General features: G+C 42.1%; 1 protein-coding gene across 1 annotated transcript in view; it reads right to left on the reverse strand.

Annotated features, from left to right (window-relative positions):
- Positions 1-5,916, reverse strand: part of RSPH3 (radial spoke head 3) — a 27,154-nt gene extending 21,238 nt beyond the window's left edge. The window contains exon 1 of the mRNA XM_049654679.1: positions 5,212-5,916. Within this exon, the coding sequence (XP_049510636.1) occupies positions 5,212-5,678 (467 nt within the window). The 5' untranslated portion in view covers positions 5,679-5,916. The remainder of the gene's footprint in view (positions 1-5,211) is intronic.
- Between the last annotated feature and the right edge of the window lie 11,515 nt (positions 5,917-17,431).

Below are 17,431 nucleotides of genomic sequence, written 5' to 3' on the forward strand. Positions count from 1 at the left end.
TATGGCCAACTAATCTTTGACAAAGCAGGAAAAGAATATCCAATGGGATACAGACAGTCTCTTCAGCAAGTGGTGCTGGGAAAACTGGACAGCGACATGCAGAAGAATGAACCTGGACCACTTTCTTACACCATACACAAAAATAAACTCAAAATGGATGAAAGACCTCAATGTAAGACAGGAAGCCATCAAAATCCTTGAGGAGAAAGCAGGCAAAAACCTCTTTGACCTTGCCCACAGCAACTTCTTACTCAACACGTCTCCGGAGGCAAGGGAAACAAAAGCAAAAATGAACTACTGGGACCTCATCAACATAAAAAGCTTCTGCACAGAGAAGGAAACGATCAGCAAAACTAAAAGGCAACCGACAGAATGGGAGAAGATATTTGCAAATGGCATATCAGATAAAGGGTTAGGATCCAAAATCTATAGAGAACTTCTCAAACTCAACACCCAAAAAACAAATAATCCAGTGAAGAAATGGGCAAGAGACATGAATAGACACTTCTCCAAAGAAGACATCCAGATGGCCAACTGACACATGAAAAAATGCTCAACATCACTCATCATCAGGGAAATACAAATCAAAACCACAATGAGGTACCACCTCACACCTGTCAGAATGACTAACATTAACAACTCAGGCGACAACAGAGGTTGGCGAGGATGCAGAGAAAGAGGATCTCTTTTGCATTATTGGTGGGAATGCAAGCTGGTGCAGCCACTCTGGAAAACAGTATGGAGGTTCCTCAAAAAACTAAAAATAGAACTACCCTACAACCCAGCAATTGCCCTATGAGGCATTTATCCAAGGGATACAGGTGTGCTGTTTTGAAGGGGCACATGCACCCCTATGCTTATAGCAGCACTATCAACAATAACCAAAGTATGGAAAGAGCCCAAATGTCCATTGATGGGTGAATGGATAAAGAAGATGTGGTATATATATATCCAATGGAGTATTACTCGGCAATCAAAAAGAACGAAGTCTTGCGATTTGCAACTACATGGATGGAACTGGAGGGTATTATACTAAGTGAAATTAGTCAGAGAAAGACAAAAATCATATGACTTCACTCATATGAGGACTTTGAGAGACAAAACAGATGAACATAAGGGAAGGGAAGCAAAAGTAATATAAAAACAGGGAGGGGGACAAAACAGAAGAGACTCATAAATATGGAGAACAAACTGAGGGTTACTGGAGGGGTTGTGGGAGGGGATGGGCTAAATGGGTAAGGGGCATTAAGGAATCTACTCCTGAAATCATTATTGCACCATATGCTAACTTGGATGTAAATTAAAAAATAAATTATTAATTAAAAAAAATAAAACCTATTATCTCACATAGGCAAAAAAAAAAGAGATGTATTTTCAAATGATATATATTTTTTATTTTTTTTAATGTTTATTCATTTTTGAGAGACACAGACGGAGTGCGAGTAGGGTAGGGGCAGAGAGTAGGGTAGGGGCGAGTAGGGTAGAAGCAGGCTCCAGGCTCTGAGCTGTCAGCATAAAGCCTGATGTGGGGCTGGAACTCATGAACCATGAGATCATGACCTGAGCTGAAGTCACTTAACTGACTGCTTAACTGACTGAGCCACCCAGGTGTCCCACAAATGATATTGTTTTAAATGTTAATAAAATGTTAATTTAAATTAACATTTAAATGTTAATAAAATGTTAAAATTTAAAAATGTTAAAATAAATAAACATTTATTTTAAATGTTAATAAAAATGTTAATAAAAATTTAATCTGGGGTATCAGAATATCAATAGTGAATAGTGAAAAACATAGAATTGATGTTTTAATTCAAAGTTCTTTTAAAAAGTTTTTTTCAATGTTTATTTATTTTTGAGAGAGAGTGACAGAGCATGAGTGGGGGAGGGGCGGGGAGCAAGGGAGACACAGAATCTGAAGCAGGCTCCAGATTCTGAGCTGACAGCTCAGAGCCCAACGCGGGGCTCGAACCCACGAACTGTGAGATCATGATCTGAGCCGAAGTTGGACTCTTAACCAACTGAGCCACCGAGGTGTCCCTAATTTAAAGTTCTTTAAAATGATATCCTATGTATGGCTATGAAACAAAATATTGACCTACACAATAATAGTACTCCACCAGAAATGATTTTGAGAAGGGTAGTAAGTTGCTTTTTTATCATATATTGAAACCACTGTTGGATAACCTGACTTCATGTTACTTACAACCCAGACTGTTACACTGTGCATTTTACTTGATCCCTGGGAAGTGTTCAGCTCAGTTGGCCACTCCTTCACTGAAGCACTCTCTTTTCTAGCCTCTGTGGCACTACCATAGTCTTCTGATTGTTTTTTCTAGGACTTCTTTAACTGCTCTTTCTCAGCCTGTGTTGGCTAGCTCCTCCTATACTGAAGGATTTCCTCAGGGCTCAGCCTTCTCTTGCCTTAGCTGACCATATCCATTCTCAAAAGACTTCACTCATAATCCTTATACCTAAAACTCCCTATTTTATTTCACCTTTAGCTCAGAACTCTCCTCTGAGCTTTAGGAATGTATATCCAATTGATAATGTTCAATGACATCTCACTGAGATATCTCAAAAGGCAACCTCAAAACTGAACCAATTATCACTCTCCACTCCAAACTGTTACTTCTTTAGTGTTCTCTGTTTCATTATATGGTACTGCTAACCACCCAATTGGCTTAATCTAGAAGCCTGGGAGTCATCCATGGTTCTTCTCTCTTCCTCACTCCCTGTATCCTAGCAGTCCTATTGATTTTCCTCCCCAAATCTTTTTCACATCTATCCATTGCTCATTGCCACCACTGTCTTTTACGTGGACTACTGCAAAACTCTTTCAGGCTCTTAACTGTTAACATTTCTCCCTCAGTTTGTTCTATACGTTGTATCCAGTGGTCTTTTAAAATAGAATAATCTAAACATGACACTCACTTGATTAAAACCTCCTAGTGCTAATTAATATAATAATGAGAAAACATCTTAGTTTTTACACTATCAAAAGCCAAGAAGAAAGAAAAATCCCTACCACCTATTGCTGGTGAGGATGTATGGAAAAAGATATGTTTAAACATTCCTAAACGAAAGGCATATCATTCCATCTGTTCATGTTAAAAATATTCGTGACCTAACAATCCCATCCTGGGAATCTGCTTCATAGAAATCAAAAGGCCAGCACATGAAGTTGTTTATTGAAATCTTCCTCTTTGCATTAAAAACTTGAAGCAAACTGAATATCTATCAATAGTGGAAAATATGTGAATATCTGAATATCTACCAATATCTATCAATAGTGGAAAATTTTAGTAACACGTTGTACATCCGTATAGGGCACATCATGCTATTGAAAATAATTGGGAGGATTTCTAGAAAGAATTAACTGAGAAAAGGAAGATGTTGAGAATTGTGTATGTTATCATTGCTAAGAAGTAGACAAAACTCCTGTGTGTACTTGTATGTATATACTTATATATTTGTACACAAACGCAAATATGGAGAAAAGTCCAGAAACATTCATGTAAGGTCATTAACATGGTTTACCCTCTGGGGAGGAAGGGAAGAGCAGGTTTACAAGGGAAGAGGGTGGGGTACTAAGAATGTACCCAAGGATAAATGATAGCATTCTATTTATATAAAATTAAATATGTGTATGTATACATAAAGAAATTAGGAAAAAAAAAGAATTAGAAGTTGTAAAAAGCAGGGAGAAAGCTAATTACAGATTAATATGTGTAGTATGATTCTATTTTGGAAATAAACCTCCTATATAAGGTACATATCCTCAAGTACAGAGGTGTAGAAGAATAATATAAAATTGTTAAGGGAAGTGGGAATAGAGGTGGGTGGGAGTTCATTTGCCTTTTTCATTCTTATTTTGTATTTTTCATTTGCTTCAACAAGCATTCATTAATTTTATAAACTGAAAATCACCACTGATAATTTTAAACTGAAAAATCAAACACATGCACATACACACTCCTTCCAATGGTTGTAATCAATGGATTGCTTCAATATAAACAAGGTCCTACAAGTTGCTTATCAACTAGCTATGAAAAAAAATCATTCCTAATGAAACACCATTTATTCTTATTTCATTGTTGGTATAATTTACTAGTAATGATTTGTAAGCAACACTTAAAGACACCAGAAAGTGTTTTTGAAAGTGTTTTTAAGTTGAAACCTTTTACAGTATAAATAATCCATCTATAAATTTAAATTTTCCATCCTGGTTTCCTTAAAGTGACAGGAATTTTTTCTTTCTTTCTTTTTTTTAAAAAAAAAATTATTTTATTTTTTTAAAGTAATCTCTACACCCAACATGGGGGTCGAACCCACAATCCCGAGATCAAGAGTTGCATGCTCCATTGACTGAGCCAGCCAGGCGCCCCATGACAAGCATTTCTTATAAACAAGGTTTTTATTTGTCATAAGACAATTACAAATTTAGACTAAATGTTTGAAATAAGCATCAAGAGTTACTTAGCTGATATGTTCAGTCATTAGTTCAACAATTTGTTTTGAGTGCTCCCTGTATGTCAGGCACAGTCCTAGGTGGACAAAAGACAACAAAGGTTTCAGCCTCCAGGGAGTCTGCATTCTTGGGCAGTTCTGCTGGTTCCAAAATTTGAGGCTTATAGCAGGAACTATAAGCTTTAGAAAGGGCCGTAAACGTTATTATGGATAATACATATGGATATTTGAATATTTGCAAATAAACGCATTAATGTAAAAATACAATTTGGGGTCCAGCCTGGAAGAATGACCTGATGATTCCTGGCCAAAGACTGGCGTGCAAAGAGCTTTATTTGGCTTTCAGTCTGTTTCTTCATGTGCATAATGGGAGTTACAAAACCAACTTCACAGTACTGTGGAGTAAGGAAGAAAACGTGCATGAATGCCCTTAGTGAGGTGTGGATAGTTGGCCAACAATAGTGACTCAAACGTTGTGAAACAAGGGGGTTTCATGTACATGTTATTGATCATGCCAGCAACTCATTATCACTAAAAGTTAACCAAGGGAGGCCACCCGTGCCCCTTCTTGTTTCATTCCTCCACGCCACGGGGGAGTTCTTTAGGGAAGAGATTTTACTTCGGAGGATGTGGAGTGGGGAGAGCAGCGTGGGCAGAGTCGCCAGGGCGAAGGGGCCAGAATCCCGAGGTCCCGGGATAGGGGCAGGTGGAGACCACTCAGGGGGCCGGTTGCTCACTCACAGCTGCATCAGGTGGTCCCGGTAACGGCGGCGCTGGCAGGGCAGGGCCCGAGGCCGGCTGGTGTAGGTGTAGGTGTAGGTGCCCATGGCCAGGGAGGTGCGGTCGGTCAGCGTGGAGGCCACGCCCGCGGCCAGGTCGCTCCGCTTCGGGTGAATACCGGCTTTCAAGCTGGTGGGCGCTAAGCGGTCTTGGGAGCCGGAGAGGTGTACGTATTGCCAAGGGCAGGGATTCCCCGACGCAAGGAGAGGCGGCGAGAAGGAAGGCGGCCGGGAAAGGAAGTTGCCAGGACAGGAGGTGGGAGCTACACTCGGCTTGCCCCACAGAACACTGAGCCAGCCTGCGTCTCCCACCGCGGTTGCCCGGCAACCCGGAGTTCCGCCCGGAGGCGGGACCTCCTGGCAGTTCCGGCCGGCGGTTTTCGCGGGAAGGCCCGTCCTCAGGAGAACTTCCGGTTCTTGCCTCCGCATGCGCGCGCGCGCGCGCGCGCACGCCTCCCCGGAAGGTGCGTGTGCGGCTTAGGAGCTCTCTCCCGGGCGAGTCGGGCAGGGCGGTGTTGAGGATCTTGGCAGGCACCGCGGCCGCCCTCGTCCCCAGTTTGGAGTCTGGCTTTTCGGCGCCATTCTCCCAGGCCCACGTGCTCCCGTTCCTTAAGGGGCGCCCTCGGCCGTTTCTGCTCCCGTCGCGCCGCTACCTGGCGCTGCTCACCTGTGCTCGCACACACGTGGCACCCGGGCTCCCAGCTCTGTTACGTGCCAGGGCCGGGGGAGGGCTTCTTGGTGTCCCAGCACCGCCACCCCTGCGCCTCCGGGGCGGGCTGCCGCCGCGCTCCGCAGCCCTGTCTGCATTTCCCGCCTTCCTTCGCCTACCGCTCTGTTGCTAGCACCTCAGAGGACCCACGGATGAGCGGAGCTGCAGGGGCCGCCCCTCAGACCCCTAATTTTGGCAGAGGGGTGGGTGCTTTGTTGAGTCTTTCTTTTAGGCCTCCTATATCATAATCTGTCAGGCGCCAGACTCTGGAGAACGAAGCATCATGGGGTGGGGTCTGCGCTTCGAAATGCAGGTGCTTTAGTTTTAGTATGAACAACGTTAAAAGTGTTAGAGTTCCTGTATGTGAAGTGTGTGTATCCCCGACCGATCAGTTATTTGCACGTGCATGTACTCCCTCAGTTCAGCCAAGTGCTGCGCGGATTTGAACTCACGTTCTGCCGTGTGCGAGGCCCACGACCTCTGGCAAGTTAACGCTTTTGCGCTTCATTCTCCTGATCTGTAAAATGAGGGTAAGAGACTTTATAAGGGTTTGTCATGAGGATTCAAAGTGTTAATAAGTATAAAATACTTAGAACTGTGCTGGGGAATGATAAGCTGTTATACTGAGATCTAAATTCCTCCTGTACTTTGAAGATTAAGACCGAAAGCTAGTGTAGGTATTGTATAAATAATCCTAACGTAGAGATGTGTAGGCAGTGCTAGAGGTAAAAACACTGCGTGAAGACTTGAGGTCTGATCACTGAATTTCGTGGTAACTTAGGATAACGATTACAAGAGAAAGTGACATTTTTAGTTGTGTCTGACGGGTGACAGTGTTTTTACTGGTGAAGGTCTTTGGGGGAAGTGCATTCAGAATGGCTTGGTCAAAGGCTCAAAAGCCCAAGGGGTCTTTGGAGAACTCTAAGTGAGTAAATACATATGTTTGATAATTCCAAGAGCTAAGGAGAAACCACAGGCCAGGAGGTGTCAGAGGTGGAGGGGGACCTAGAGATTTCAGATTGGTCAGGGAAGGCTTCACTGAGAAGGTAACCTTTGAATAAAGATGTGAAGGAGGTGAAGCCGTGAAACTGGGGACTAACATTCCAAGACGCAGTCAGTGCCAAGTTCTAAGGCACATACAAACCAGGTGTGTTCAAGGATAAGAGTAAGGAGGCTAAGGTGGGTGGAGCAGAGGAGAGCATCAGGAGATGATGTCAGAGGTAATGAGTTCAGATCTTTGTGCCTTGTAGGTCAGCATAAAGATGAACTTTTATTCTGAGGTTAAAAGCCCCAGAGGGTTTTGATTATTGGGACATAATTTGATTTTTTTTTTTTAAAGCATTTCTATTCTAGCTGCTGGGTTGAGAATAGGCTGGGGCAAAGAGAAGCAGAGAGACCAAACCGAACCAGTAAGGCTGGCTGAGAAAGTGGTTTGGATCAGGGACCAGGCAATGGAGGGGTGAGGTGTGGTCAGAGAGATCCTGAATCTATTTTGAAAGTAGAAACAGATGGAGTAGAAATGAGGCACTAGACCAAAGAGGAACCAGTTAGTGATGCTGAAGAGGCAGGAAATAGGAGCCTTCCCAAGAAAAAGAGGAAATTCTCTTCCAAGGAGGAGCCACTCAGCAGTGGGCTGGAAGGGGCTGCTTTCAGCAAGAGCAGGAGCTCCAAGAACAAGAAAAAGCTCCAGAAGTTATCCCAGGAAGATTAGATTGGACATTTACCTGGTGGAGCATAACCCGCAAGACAGTTCCTAATCCATCCCTTATATCCCAATAAAAAATTCACAAGAAAAAAGAATTGGGCAGTAGAGAAAGAAAGGAGTTAAAGATCATGCTAAAGTTTATGACTAAATGTTGAAGATTGTGTAGAAAAAATTGCAGAGGCACTCCAGCAGGTGTACTCTTTTTCTAGAGGATATGATTTTATTCCAGCTCCCAATTAGAGTAGGAGCAGATGACTTTTAATCAAGAATTCAGGCTTTAGGAGGGCTGATTACTTTCTGGTTTGCCCTTATCCTAGAGCACAGGCCTTTAGGAATCTCAACAGAAAGCCTGGGGTGTTCAACAGGTCCCCATCTTTGGGGGCCCTTGAACTCTCATTTTTGTATTCCCAACTCTGTGAAGTTATTGGAAAGTCTGCTTACCATTTTAGCCACTGCAGCACCTTTGTTTCTTGATTTCTAGTGTCCTTGCAACTTAGAATTTAGCAAATGCCGATAAAAACCAAACAAATTGTCAGGCTTACTTCTCTGTGATCCACCTTCGTCGGGGGTCTTGTCCCTTCAAGTTCTGTCTGCATTAGTCAGCTCTAATTTCTATCTCCCTAGATCTGACATCGCTAGACCATTGCTTTCTGCTTGCCTGTAAATGCCCTTCTCTGGAACTCTGTAAATGCCCTGGAAGAAAAGCAACGGAGAAGTTCCGTGTCCCTGTGTATTTTCTTTCTCCCTGGGATCCCAATCCCTCATGTCCACTGGTTTGGTTATTCTCTAGGGCCTTCACACAACCTGTGTGGTTTTTGTTTTTGTTTTTGTTTTCAGCTTTTACAGTTATTCCTGTAGGAGAGTTGTCTCATTCAAGTTACTACTCAGTCCTAGGCAGAAGCTATGCCAAGAATGGAGTTTCTGTTTACTAATACAGGGAACACTGGGAAAGAGCAGGTTTTGGAGGGAACATTAGAAGTTCAGTTTTAGGCACTTTAAGCTTGAAAAGCACGTTAGTCATCCAAGTGGAGATATTGAGTAGACAGTTTGACATGGGAGTCGGGCTTCAGGGGGATTGGTCAAGAGTAGAGAGGGATTTTTGGGTTGATGGCATAAAGATGATATTTAAAGCCATGTGACTTGATGAGATTGCTGAGTGTAGAGAGAAGACAGATGAGCCCTTGAATGTAGTTAGAGGCTGGAAATGTGAAAAATAACAAAGGATACTGGAAAAAGATGGTCAGAGAGATGGAAGAAATTGCAGAAAGTCTGGTCACCAGGAATCAAGTGAAGAAAGTGTTTTTTTTTTTTTTTAAGTTTATTTATTTTGAGAGAGAGAGAGAGTGCATGGGAGAGGGAGAGAGAGAATCTGAAGCAGGGTCCATGTTCTCAGTGCAGAGCCTGATGTGGGGCTCCATCCCATGACCCGTGAGATCATGACCTGAGCCGAAACCATGAGTTGGATGCTTAACCCACTGAGCCACCCAGGTGCCCCAAAAAAGTGTTTCAAGGAGAAGTAAGTATGGCTAATGCAGTTTGTGGATCAAGCAAGCTGTGAACATTGGATCTGGCAACATAGAGATCATTGGTGATTAAGCAAAGGGTGCTTGTGATGGAGTTAGGAAGGAGAAAGTTCAGTTCCGTATTTTGAAGAGAGTGGGAAGAGAGAGAGTGACTCGGGGAGGTTTGCTGCAAAGGAAAAGAAAGAACCAGGGTGGTAGCCAGAGAGAAATTGGGCCAAGAGAAAGTTTTATATTTTTTAATGGGAGAGTTGACTGTATATGTGTGCTCATAGGAGTGACTAGAGAGGGCAGAATGGACTATGGAGGGGAGAGAGCCAAGAATTGATGGGCTGATGTAGGCCAGAAAAAATGGGTTCTTGTGCACAGTTAGAAGAGTTGGCCTTGCCTAGAATCATGCACGTTTCATCCATTATAATAGGAGAAAAGGTAGACATGACCACAGATGTACCCTGGATGCAGGTAGGTACATAATAATTTTCAAATCCCTTAATAATTAATAGGTGTTTCTGATAAAGCAGTCACTGTGCTAAGCACTTTACATACATGATTTCACTTAGTTCTTAAAATGACCGTGTGAAGTAGGTTCTCATTATTTTTACTTACAAGGGGACCAAAGCTTGAAGGGGTTAAAGTAACTTACAGAGTCATACAGCAAGTAAGTGACAATACAGATTAAAACCTTTATTTAAGCCAGATTCTAGAACCTATACACTGAAGTATCAACATATAATGTTCATTATCTTCCTACACTTAATCCTCTCTTGCTATGTTTCTTTCCCCCTCTGTCTCTCATTCTCCGTACCCCCAATAATCACCAAGCCCCACCCATTTTACCTCCTAAATTGTTTTGATTCTGAGACCTCTTCTTTGCATCCCCACTGTTTATACTAGCCTTGACCTGATCCAGACAGCCTGAGCTGGCTCTTCTGTGCAACCACAAAATGTAACTGAAATGCATCTCTGATCCTGCTAGTTCCCTCCTCAAACATTTCTGTAACCACTTTGCCCTGTGAGTTCAAGCTCCGTAAACATGCTGTAGGCTCTTCTCTCCTGGTTACTGCCTCTTTTTCCTAGCTCAGATCTCGCTGGTTTCTCCTTGTGCTTTTTCCCCCAGAGTAGCTGAACCTTTGCAGTCCCGCTGTGCCGACTATGTGTGTTCTGCCTCTATGATTTATACTTTCCCTTTATCCCTTCTGGTCGATTTTCTGCTCATCCTTTAAGCCACAGCTCCAGTTTTTTTCTCCACAAACACATTTCTGATGCCTCTAACTGGGGCTTACGTAGTCCTGGATCCTATTTCCATCTTTTATTTGCCGCATGGCTTTTATAACAACTTGTCACCATGTTTGCCTCCACAACTAGACCACAAGTTTCTTGAGCATAGGAATTGGGTCCTATTCATGTTTTTGGCCCTACCACATGGCTTAATGTTTGCCTCTAATAGTTTATTGAGTGAATAAATGAATGAGTGAATAGCACACGTGCAGGGTTTATCCAAGGAAGAGAAGAGGGAGCCTTTCTGTTCAGAGAGTGAAAATGAGTGAATGGCCATAGGTTTTGAACTATTTCTAAGCATAGTAAGAGAGTGTGAGAGAGAACCTACGACAGCTCTTATTTAACAAATATCAAGCACCTTCCATGTTCTAGGCACTTCAGTAAGATCTAGGGACAGATGGGGCTTACATTGTAGTGAAGGGAAACATAGTAGGCAAGTGAATTGAAAAAGAAAGAAAAAAGTTTCATAGAACGATAAAAGCTGCGATGAAAACACGACAGGATGTTAGGTAGGATAGGGGGTACCTAAGCAGCCCCTTTACCCCAACTGCAGAGAAAGGCTGCAAAGGCAGTGTTTAACCTGAGATCTGTATGCCCTAGGAAGGAGCCAACCACATCAAGTTGGGGAGACCAGCACAGGCAGAAGGGAATGGGTAGTGTGTTGTCCTGAAGGCGGGAGCACAGCTGTCATGTTTATGTAACAGAAGGCCAGTGTAGCCAGGACTTGGAGAGCAAAGGGGAGAGTGATTGGAAATGAGATTTTAGAGGTAGATAGGAATTCAATCAGGTAGGGCCTTACAGAATGGGGAGGATTGGATTATGGGGAGCCATTCAAGGGTTTTTAAGGTGGGAAGATGATACATTCTGAGTTCTCTTACAAAGATTACTGATTGCTATGTGAAGAATGGATTGTAAGAGGTGAAGACTAAAACTAGGAAGGTGGTGCAGCTGAGTTAGGGTGATCGTAGGGAAAATGGAGAGAAGGGGTGCATTTGGGGACATTTTGGAGAATGGATCTAGATAACTTACTGGTTGATTAGATAGAGGGGGAGGAATAAAGGAATAATAGATGCCCACTAAGTTTTTGACTTGAGCAAAATAACGTGATAATCATGTCATTTATGGAAATGTAGTCGATGGGGTGGAAGAAGTAAGAAATCAAGAATCCCATTTGGGGTATGTTAATTATGAGATGCTATTGGACATCAAATGGATGCATCAAATTGGTAGGTTGGAGATGTGAGTCTGGAGTTCAGTAGAAAGGTTGGGCCAGGGACATGCATTTGGTATGTGAGCACTGGGAGGGCTTGAAAGGCTTTAGAGGTAAGAAGAAGACAGTGTAGTGTTGCTCAAGTCCAAGGTTTCAGGAGCAGTGGGCTCAACCTGGTCAAATAGTGTGAGGGCTTAAGTAAGATGAAAAGTGAGAAGTAACCGTTGGGTCCACGGAAGGCATCTGTGAACTTGACAATAACGGCAGTTTTTGTGGAGTGGGGACTAAAGCCCAAGTAGTGTAATTTGAAGAGAGATCTAGTTATGAGGAGAATCTATAACCTTAGATTATTCTTTCCAGAACTTTTGCTGTTGTCTTAACTATTTAATAAGGCCTTTGGACAAGCCTGTCAAGTGAAAATGGGTGGTTGTAGCACACGAATTAATATGTTTTTGCCACAAGGTGTCGCTAATTGTTTATTAGTTTTTAGTAAGTAAATAGCTGCACAAGTTATACCTTGCATTAAGGAGATGCTGTTTTACAAAACCGCATTTACAAAATAGACCAGTTAGGAAGTAATTGTGGAAAGATTTCCTTTAAAGAGCCAGTCTCTGTAGCATATTCGACATGTGTGCCTGAGTGTGGAGTAGTGCACTGAGCAGCAGGCTAGGAATCTGCAGACCGGAGTGTGGGTTTAGAGCGCTGGATGTAGAGTCAGAAGACTTGAGCCCAGCTCCAGTTTTGCACCTGCCAGCTGTGTGACCTCAGGCAGAATTTGAATGTTCTTTGTCTTACTGGTAAAGACAACATTTTTTTTTGTTGTTGTTATTTTAAACTAACGGAGATAGTAGATTCTGCTTTACCCATCTCACCCAATTATTTTTACATATCAGAAGACAGTGTGTATGGCAGTGTTTTAACAGTTGTGAGGTGCTATGTGAATATAAGATTAAAAATTATAAAAATTGTTTATGCCCAACTTTATAACAAGATAGGTATTACATAACGCAGTTGTATTAGTGAAGACTCGTTTGCAGATGGGAGAAACCCAGTTGGGATTTGATTGCCAAGAAGGGAATGTTTTGAAGTTTATAAGGACAGCTCATGTGACTTCAGGAATGGTGGTGCTGTGGGATGGGTGACAGGAGGGGGCTTTGAATGTCTGCACCTCTACTCTTTTCTTTGCTTCTGCCTGATGTCTTTCTTTTCTTTGGCTTCAACTTGCTTCCTCTACTTAATAAGGAACATTTTGATATTATGAAGGTTGTAGGAGGTGCATGTGACGACATCCTATAGGTTGAGAAGGTTAGAAGGCAGAGCTGGAGAAGTAGATGTTATAGAATTACCTTGATTTTGGTGAAGAGCGTGGATTTCAAATTTATGAAAGCCAATGTCAATTAATACTAGCCTTCACATTAAAAAAAATGATAAAACCCAAATGTCCTTAAACAGTCTAATATCCTAGGGTCTTTAATTTTTAAAAGTAGACACTTTACATTATTTTCTTCAATAAATTCACACTATAAAGGGTTAAGATAAAGGGATAGGCACACCTAATTTAAAGAAATGAAAGATTAAAAAAATATTCACCCAAAACAAAAAGATAGTTATAATCTTTCAAAAGAAATCTTCATTTACAAAATTTCACAATGTAATTCTTCAAAAAGGAATTGTGCTCTGAAATATGTGTTAATTTAAAAACCTATTTTTATATGACTTCAGGAAGATATGTACCAATATTATGAAGTGTCCTTGCTAGATGTATATATTTAGCTTCTTTTCAATCCAAACAAATATGCTAATTGCTTTTAACAAAAAAAGTCTTAACTAGAACCATTGCTAAATGTTTTTTTCTACATATGTATTAGTTAATCACAAGTAATTTTAGTTATCTGTAAAATTTTACCCGGAAATAAATTCTCGCAACCTCAATTCTCTTAGCAGGAAGCAGAAGCAAGTTTTCAGACACGTTCATATGTTGAATGAATGGAATCTCTCAGCCCTGAGATGATGTTGAAATGCAAGAGATGGAGACACTGGTAGGTAAGTCCCCTGCCTACCAAAAGGGAAACATCTTGAAACATCTTGAAAGTAGAGACCATTCTCTTTCCTGGGAGGCTGGTGTTTCCCCCTTCTCCATACAGTTTACCAGATATCTGAAAATATTAATAACATTGGTGGAATTGTGCATGCCTTAGCTATTTGTGCATATTCTTATGTATTTAGGTCTCTTCGATAAAAATCTCTAATATAATATATGGACATAACTAAGGCTTCTAAAGTACGTTCAAGGGTACTTCTTGAAATTATCTGATAATGTCCCTGTCCCTGTGATTTGTTTAAAAGACAGTGTCAGGGACTCCTGGTTTAAAATGACATTGACTCAGGGGAAAGTCTTCCAGCCTTGAACGAAATACCCACGGCAGCAAAGACGTAGTGTGTCCCATTTCTGTCTGGAAGGACGTAGTGGGTATAGACAAGGGGAGAGGGGACAGGAGTTGTGCATAGCAGGCTGGTTGCAGCTTGATAAGGAGATTTCAGATGCACCCAGGTATAGGTAGAGTGAGTCCAGAGGCAATGATGATGCTGTGTCTGCTGGAAAATCCAGGTGTGGATTTAGGAGGAAGAGGAGAGACATGAAATTCACCAGGTGCAGTGAGGGGGGGAAGAGAATACCACATGTGAAGCCTTTGAGATGAGGCGATGCCTAGAATTTTGAGGAGTTGAGAGCTCATCATGTCTGAACCAGAGCTCAAGGCAGAGTGTCAAGAAATACGGATTAAAGGGAAAGTAAAGATACAGTAACAATTCAGATCTACATACTGGAGGATGTTGTCAAATGTCAAATCAGCGATTTAAAGAACTACCCTGAGGAAGGTTCCCAGAATCTAGAGGAGAAGATAAAAAATATTGACCCAGCATGGGAGGTGATAACAATTCAACCTATGATTCCTATCCCTGTAGGAAGATCGAAGCAACAACCAAAGACTTAATTTAACAAGTGTTTCCTAAACACACAGATCAAGAGGGTTCACTGCATTCCAAGAAACACTAATAGCAACAATTTTTATATGATAAGAATATAGGAAACATATCTTATGAGCATTTAGGCAAAAAGGAGCAAGTTACCTTTGCAAGAATAAAAATCCCTGTGGCCTTAGGCTTTATCTGCAATACTCAACATCAGAAGGCAATTAAACAGCATATAATAGTTTTCGGGGGAAAGTGCTGGAGCACCTTGTACCCAGCTAGGTCCATTGTCTTTCAAGGTAATTACTTATGCTTTCAGATTTGCAAGGCATTATGGACCATTCTGTCCCTTCGTTAAAAAATGCTTTAAGACTTCTGCTGCCCCAAAGAGCAGTCAAACTCAGTAACGAAAAACTCAGTAATGAGGAAATTATGACACAGGATTTGTAATACTGACCTTACTCACTTTGGACCAAATGCAGATATTCGACTGGCCCGCACGTGGTCTGGTCAGTTCTGCGTCTGGGGGTTGGGGGGGGTGGTGAAGCATGGTCTGTAGAGCCTCCCTGAGCTGTTCCCCCTGAGGCTGCTCTCATTTCCCAGAAAATGTCTTTCTTGCGCCACATGCTATACCCCATGTATCAGAAGGAATGTTTGATGACCGCTTAAACTGACTCGGTTCTAGTGTGTGTTAATATTGGCTTAATTATTTACCTGGTTGAGATACTAAGTGCTCCCCCTTTCCCAAAACGAGTGATGGATAATGTGGCATAGTGATCATTTTCATTTCCAAGAGCCTCACATATTCTCTGCATCTGTAAGACTCTGACTTGTGGCACTTGTAATTGGGTGAAATTAGTAAACCATATGTTAGCAGCCATTGAGTTTAAAATTAAGCTTCACTCGATCTCTTCAACCTGGGACTTGGGAATGTCCCCCTGTTACCTATGGTTGGAATCATTATTTTCATTACGGACGATGCTGATGTTTAGAAATGTAGCTTATCTGTTTTTCTATTTCTTAAAGAAAATCTCAGAATCAGATAAATGATTTATCATTTCCTTTTGATCTACGAAGTAAGTGACTCACTTTAGTGAGATATATTTTTAAAGGCACATTAAAGAAAAACTAAGAACTATAACATTTCTAGGTACTAGTTCCTCCAGAAATGAGTGGCTTAAACAATAGCCATTTTCCTGTGCTCCCAGGTTCTATGGGTCAGGAATTGGGACAGGGTGGGGTGAGGAGGGTTTGTCTTTCCTTGGCGAGGTCTGGGACCTCAGGTGGCAAGGCTCAAACTGGGGATGACTTCACAGTTGGGGCTGGAAGCACCTGGAAGCTCTTTCACTCCCCTGTCTAGTGCCTGGGCTCTGATGACTTAATATCAGCCCTACAGAGCAGCACTACGTTACCGCCTGGCCCAGACTCAAGGAAAGGGGATGTGGATCCCATTTCCAGCGTCAATATTTTGTGGCCATACTTTTAAAAAACTGCCTAATAATAAATGGCCAACACTGGTTTTCTTTCACTCATAGGTTTGGGGATGGTGTAATGGGCTGAATTGTCTCCCCTTAAAATTCACATGTGGATGTCCTAACCCTCAGCAGATGTGACCTTATATGGAAATAAGATCTTTGCAGATGTAATTAGTTAAATTAGAATGAGAACATACCGAAGTGGGGTGGGACTGATGTCCTTTTTTTTTTTTTTTTAATTTTATTTATTTTGAGAGAGAGAGAGAGAGAAGAGAGTGCAAGTGTGCACACAAGTGGGAGAAGGGAAGAGAGAAGGAGAGACCCAAGCAGGCTATGCGCCATCAGCACAGAGCCTGATGCGGGGCTCGAACTCATGAACTGTGAGATCATCACCTGAGCCAAGATCAAGAATTGGACGCTTAACTGACTGTGTCACCCAGGCGCCCTTGAAATGACTGATGTCCTTTTAAGAAAGGGAAATTTGGATGCAGATCTGCACACAAGGAGAACACCATGTGGACATAACGGGTATCTGCGTGCGATGCTTCCAAAGCCAAGGGATGCCGCAGACTGCCAGGGAACCAGCAGAAGCTGGGAGGGAGGCGTGGGATTGAGTCTCCCTCACAGCCCTCAGAGGGGACCAGCCTTACCAACAGCTGGATTCTGGATTTCTAGGCTTTAAAACTGTGAGACCATACATTTCTGTGGTGTAAGCCACCCCTTGTGTTGGATTTTGTGATAGGAGCCCTAGGAAACTAATACAGATGGTTTTAATGTCTTTTCAATATTTTTCATATTTTTGACAAGGAACATATGTTTCTTTAAAAGTGAGGAAAAATAGGTTTATTTAATATAATAGTTTCAATTTCTGTGTTCCATAAAACATGGAAATAGACCAAAATCTTACTAAGGTTGTGTGTAGGTAATGTGACTATAGGTAACTTTTTTTTTCATTCCTTCTTCATCTCTATATTTAAATGTTTTCTATACCATCTATGCATGACTTTTATCATGGTGGGAATCGAGACTGTAGGAAGCAGCCATTGAATGTAGCAAGAGGAGGGGCTTCAGGGAGTTTGCCCTGGGTCCTGCTCTGCTACTTAGTGACTCGGAGCCTGTTTCCCAGTCTGGACGTGGGGCACATGGTGTCCCTCAGTGTTGCTGTGAGAAGTAAATGAACGAATATATGCGAACCCCCCCAACCTGGTGTCTGATGTCTGTGGCGACTAGGTAGCATTCTGTGTCCACTCTCTGAGACGTGTTTGACAGCCTCCAGGACTGTGACTGTGGAGGGCTGGTGGGAGACTGAAGTTCT

The sequence above is a fragment of the Panthera uncia genome (genome assembly GCF_023721935.1).
Source record: "Panthera uncia isolate 11264 chromosome B2 unlocalized genomic scaffold, Puncia_PCG_1.0 HiC_scaffold_24, whole genome shotgun sequence".
Taxonomy (NCBI): domain Eukaryota; kingdom Metazoa; phylum Chordata; class Mammalia; order Carnivora; family Felidae; genus Panthera; species Panthera uncia.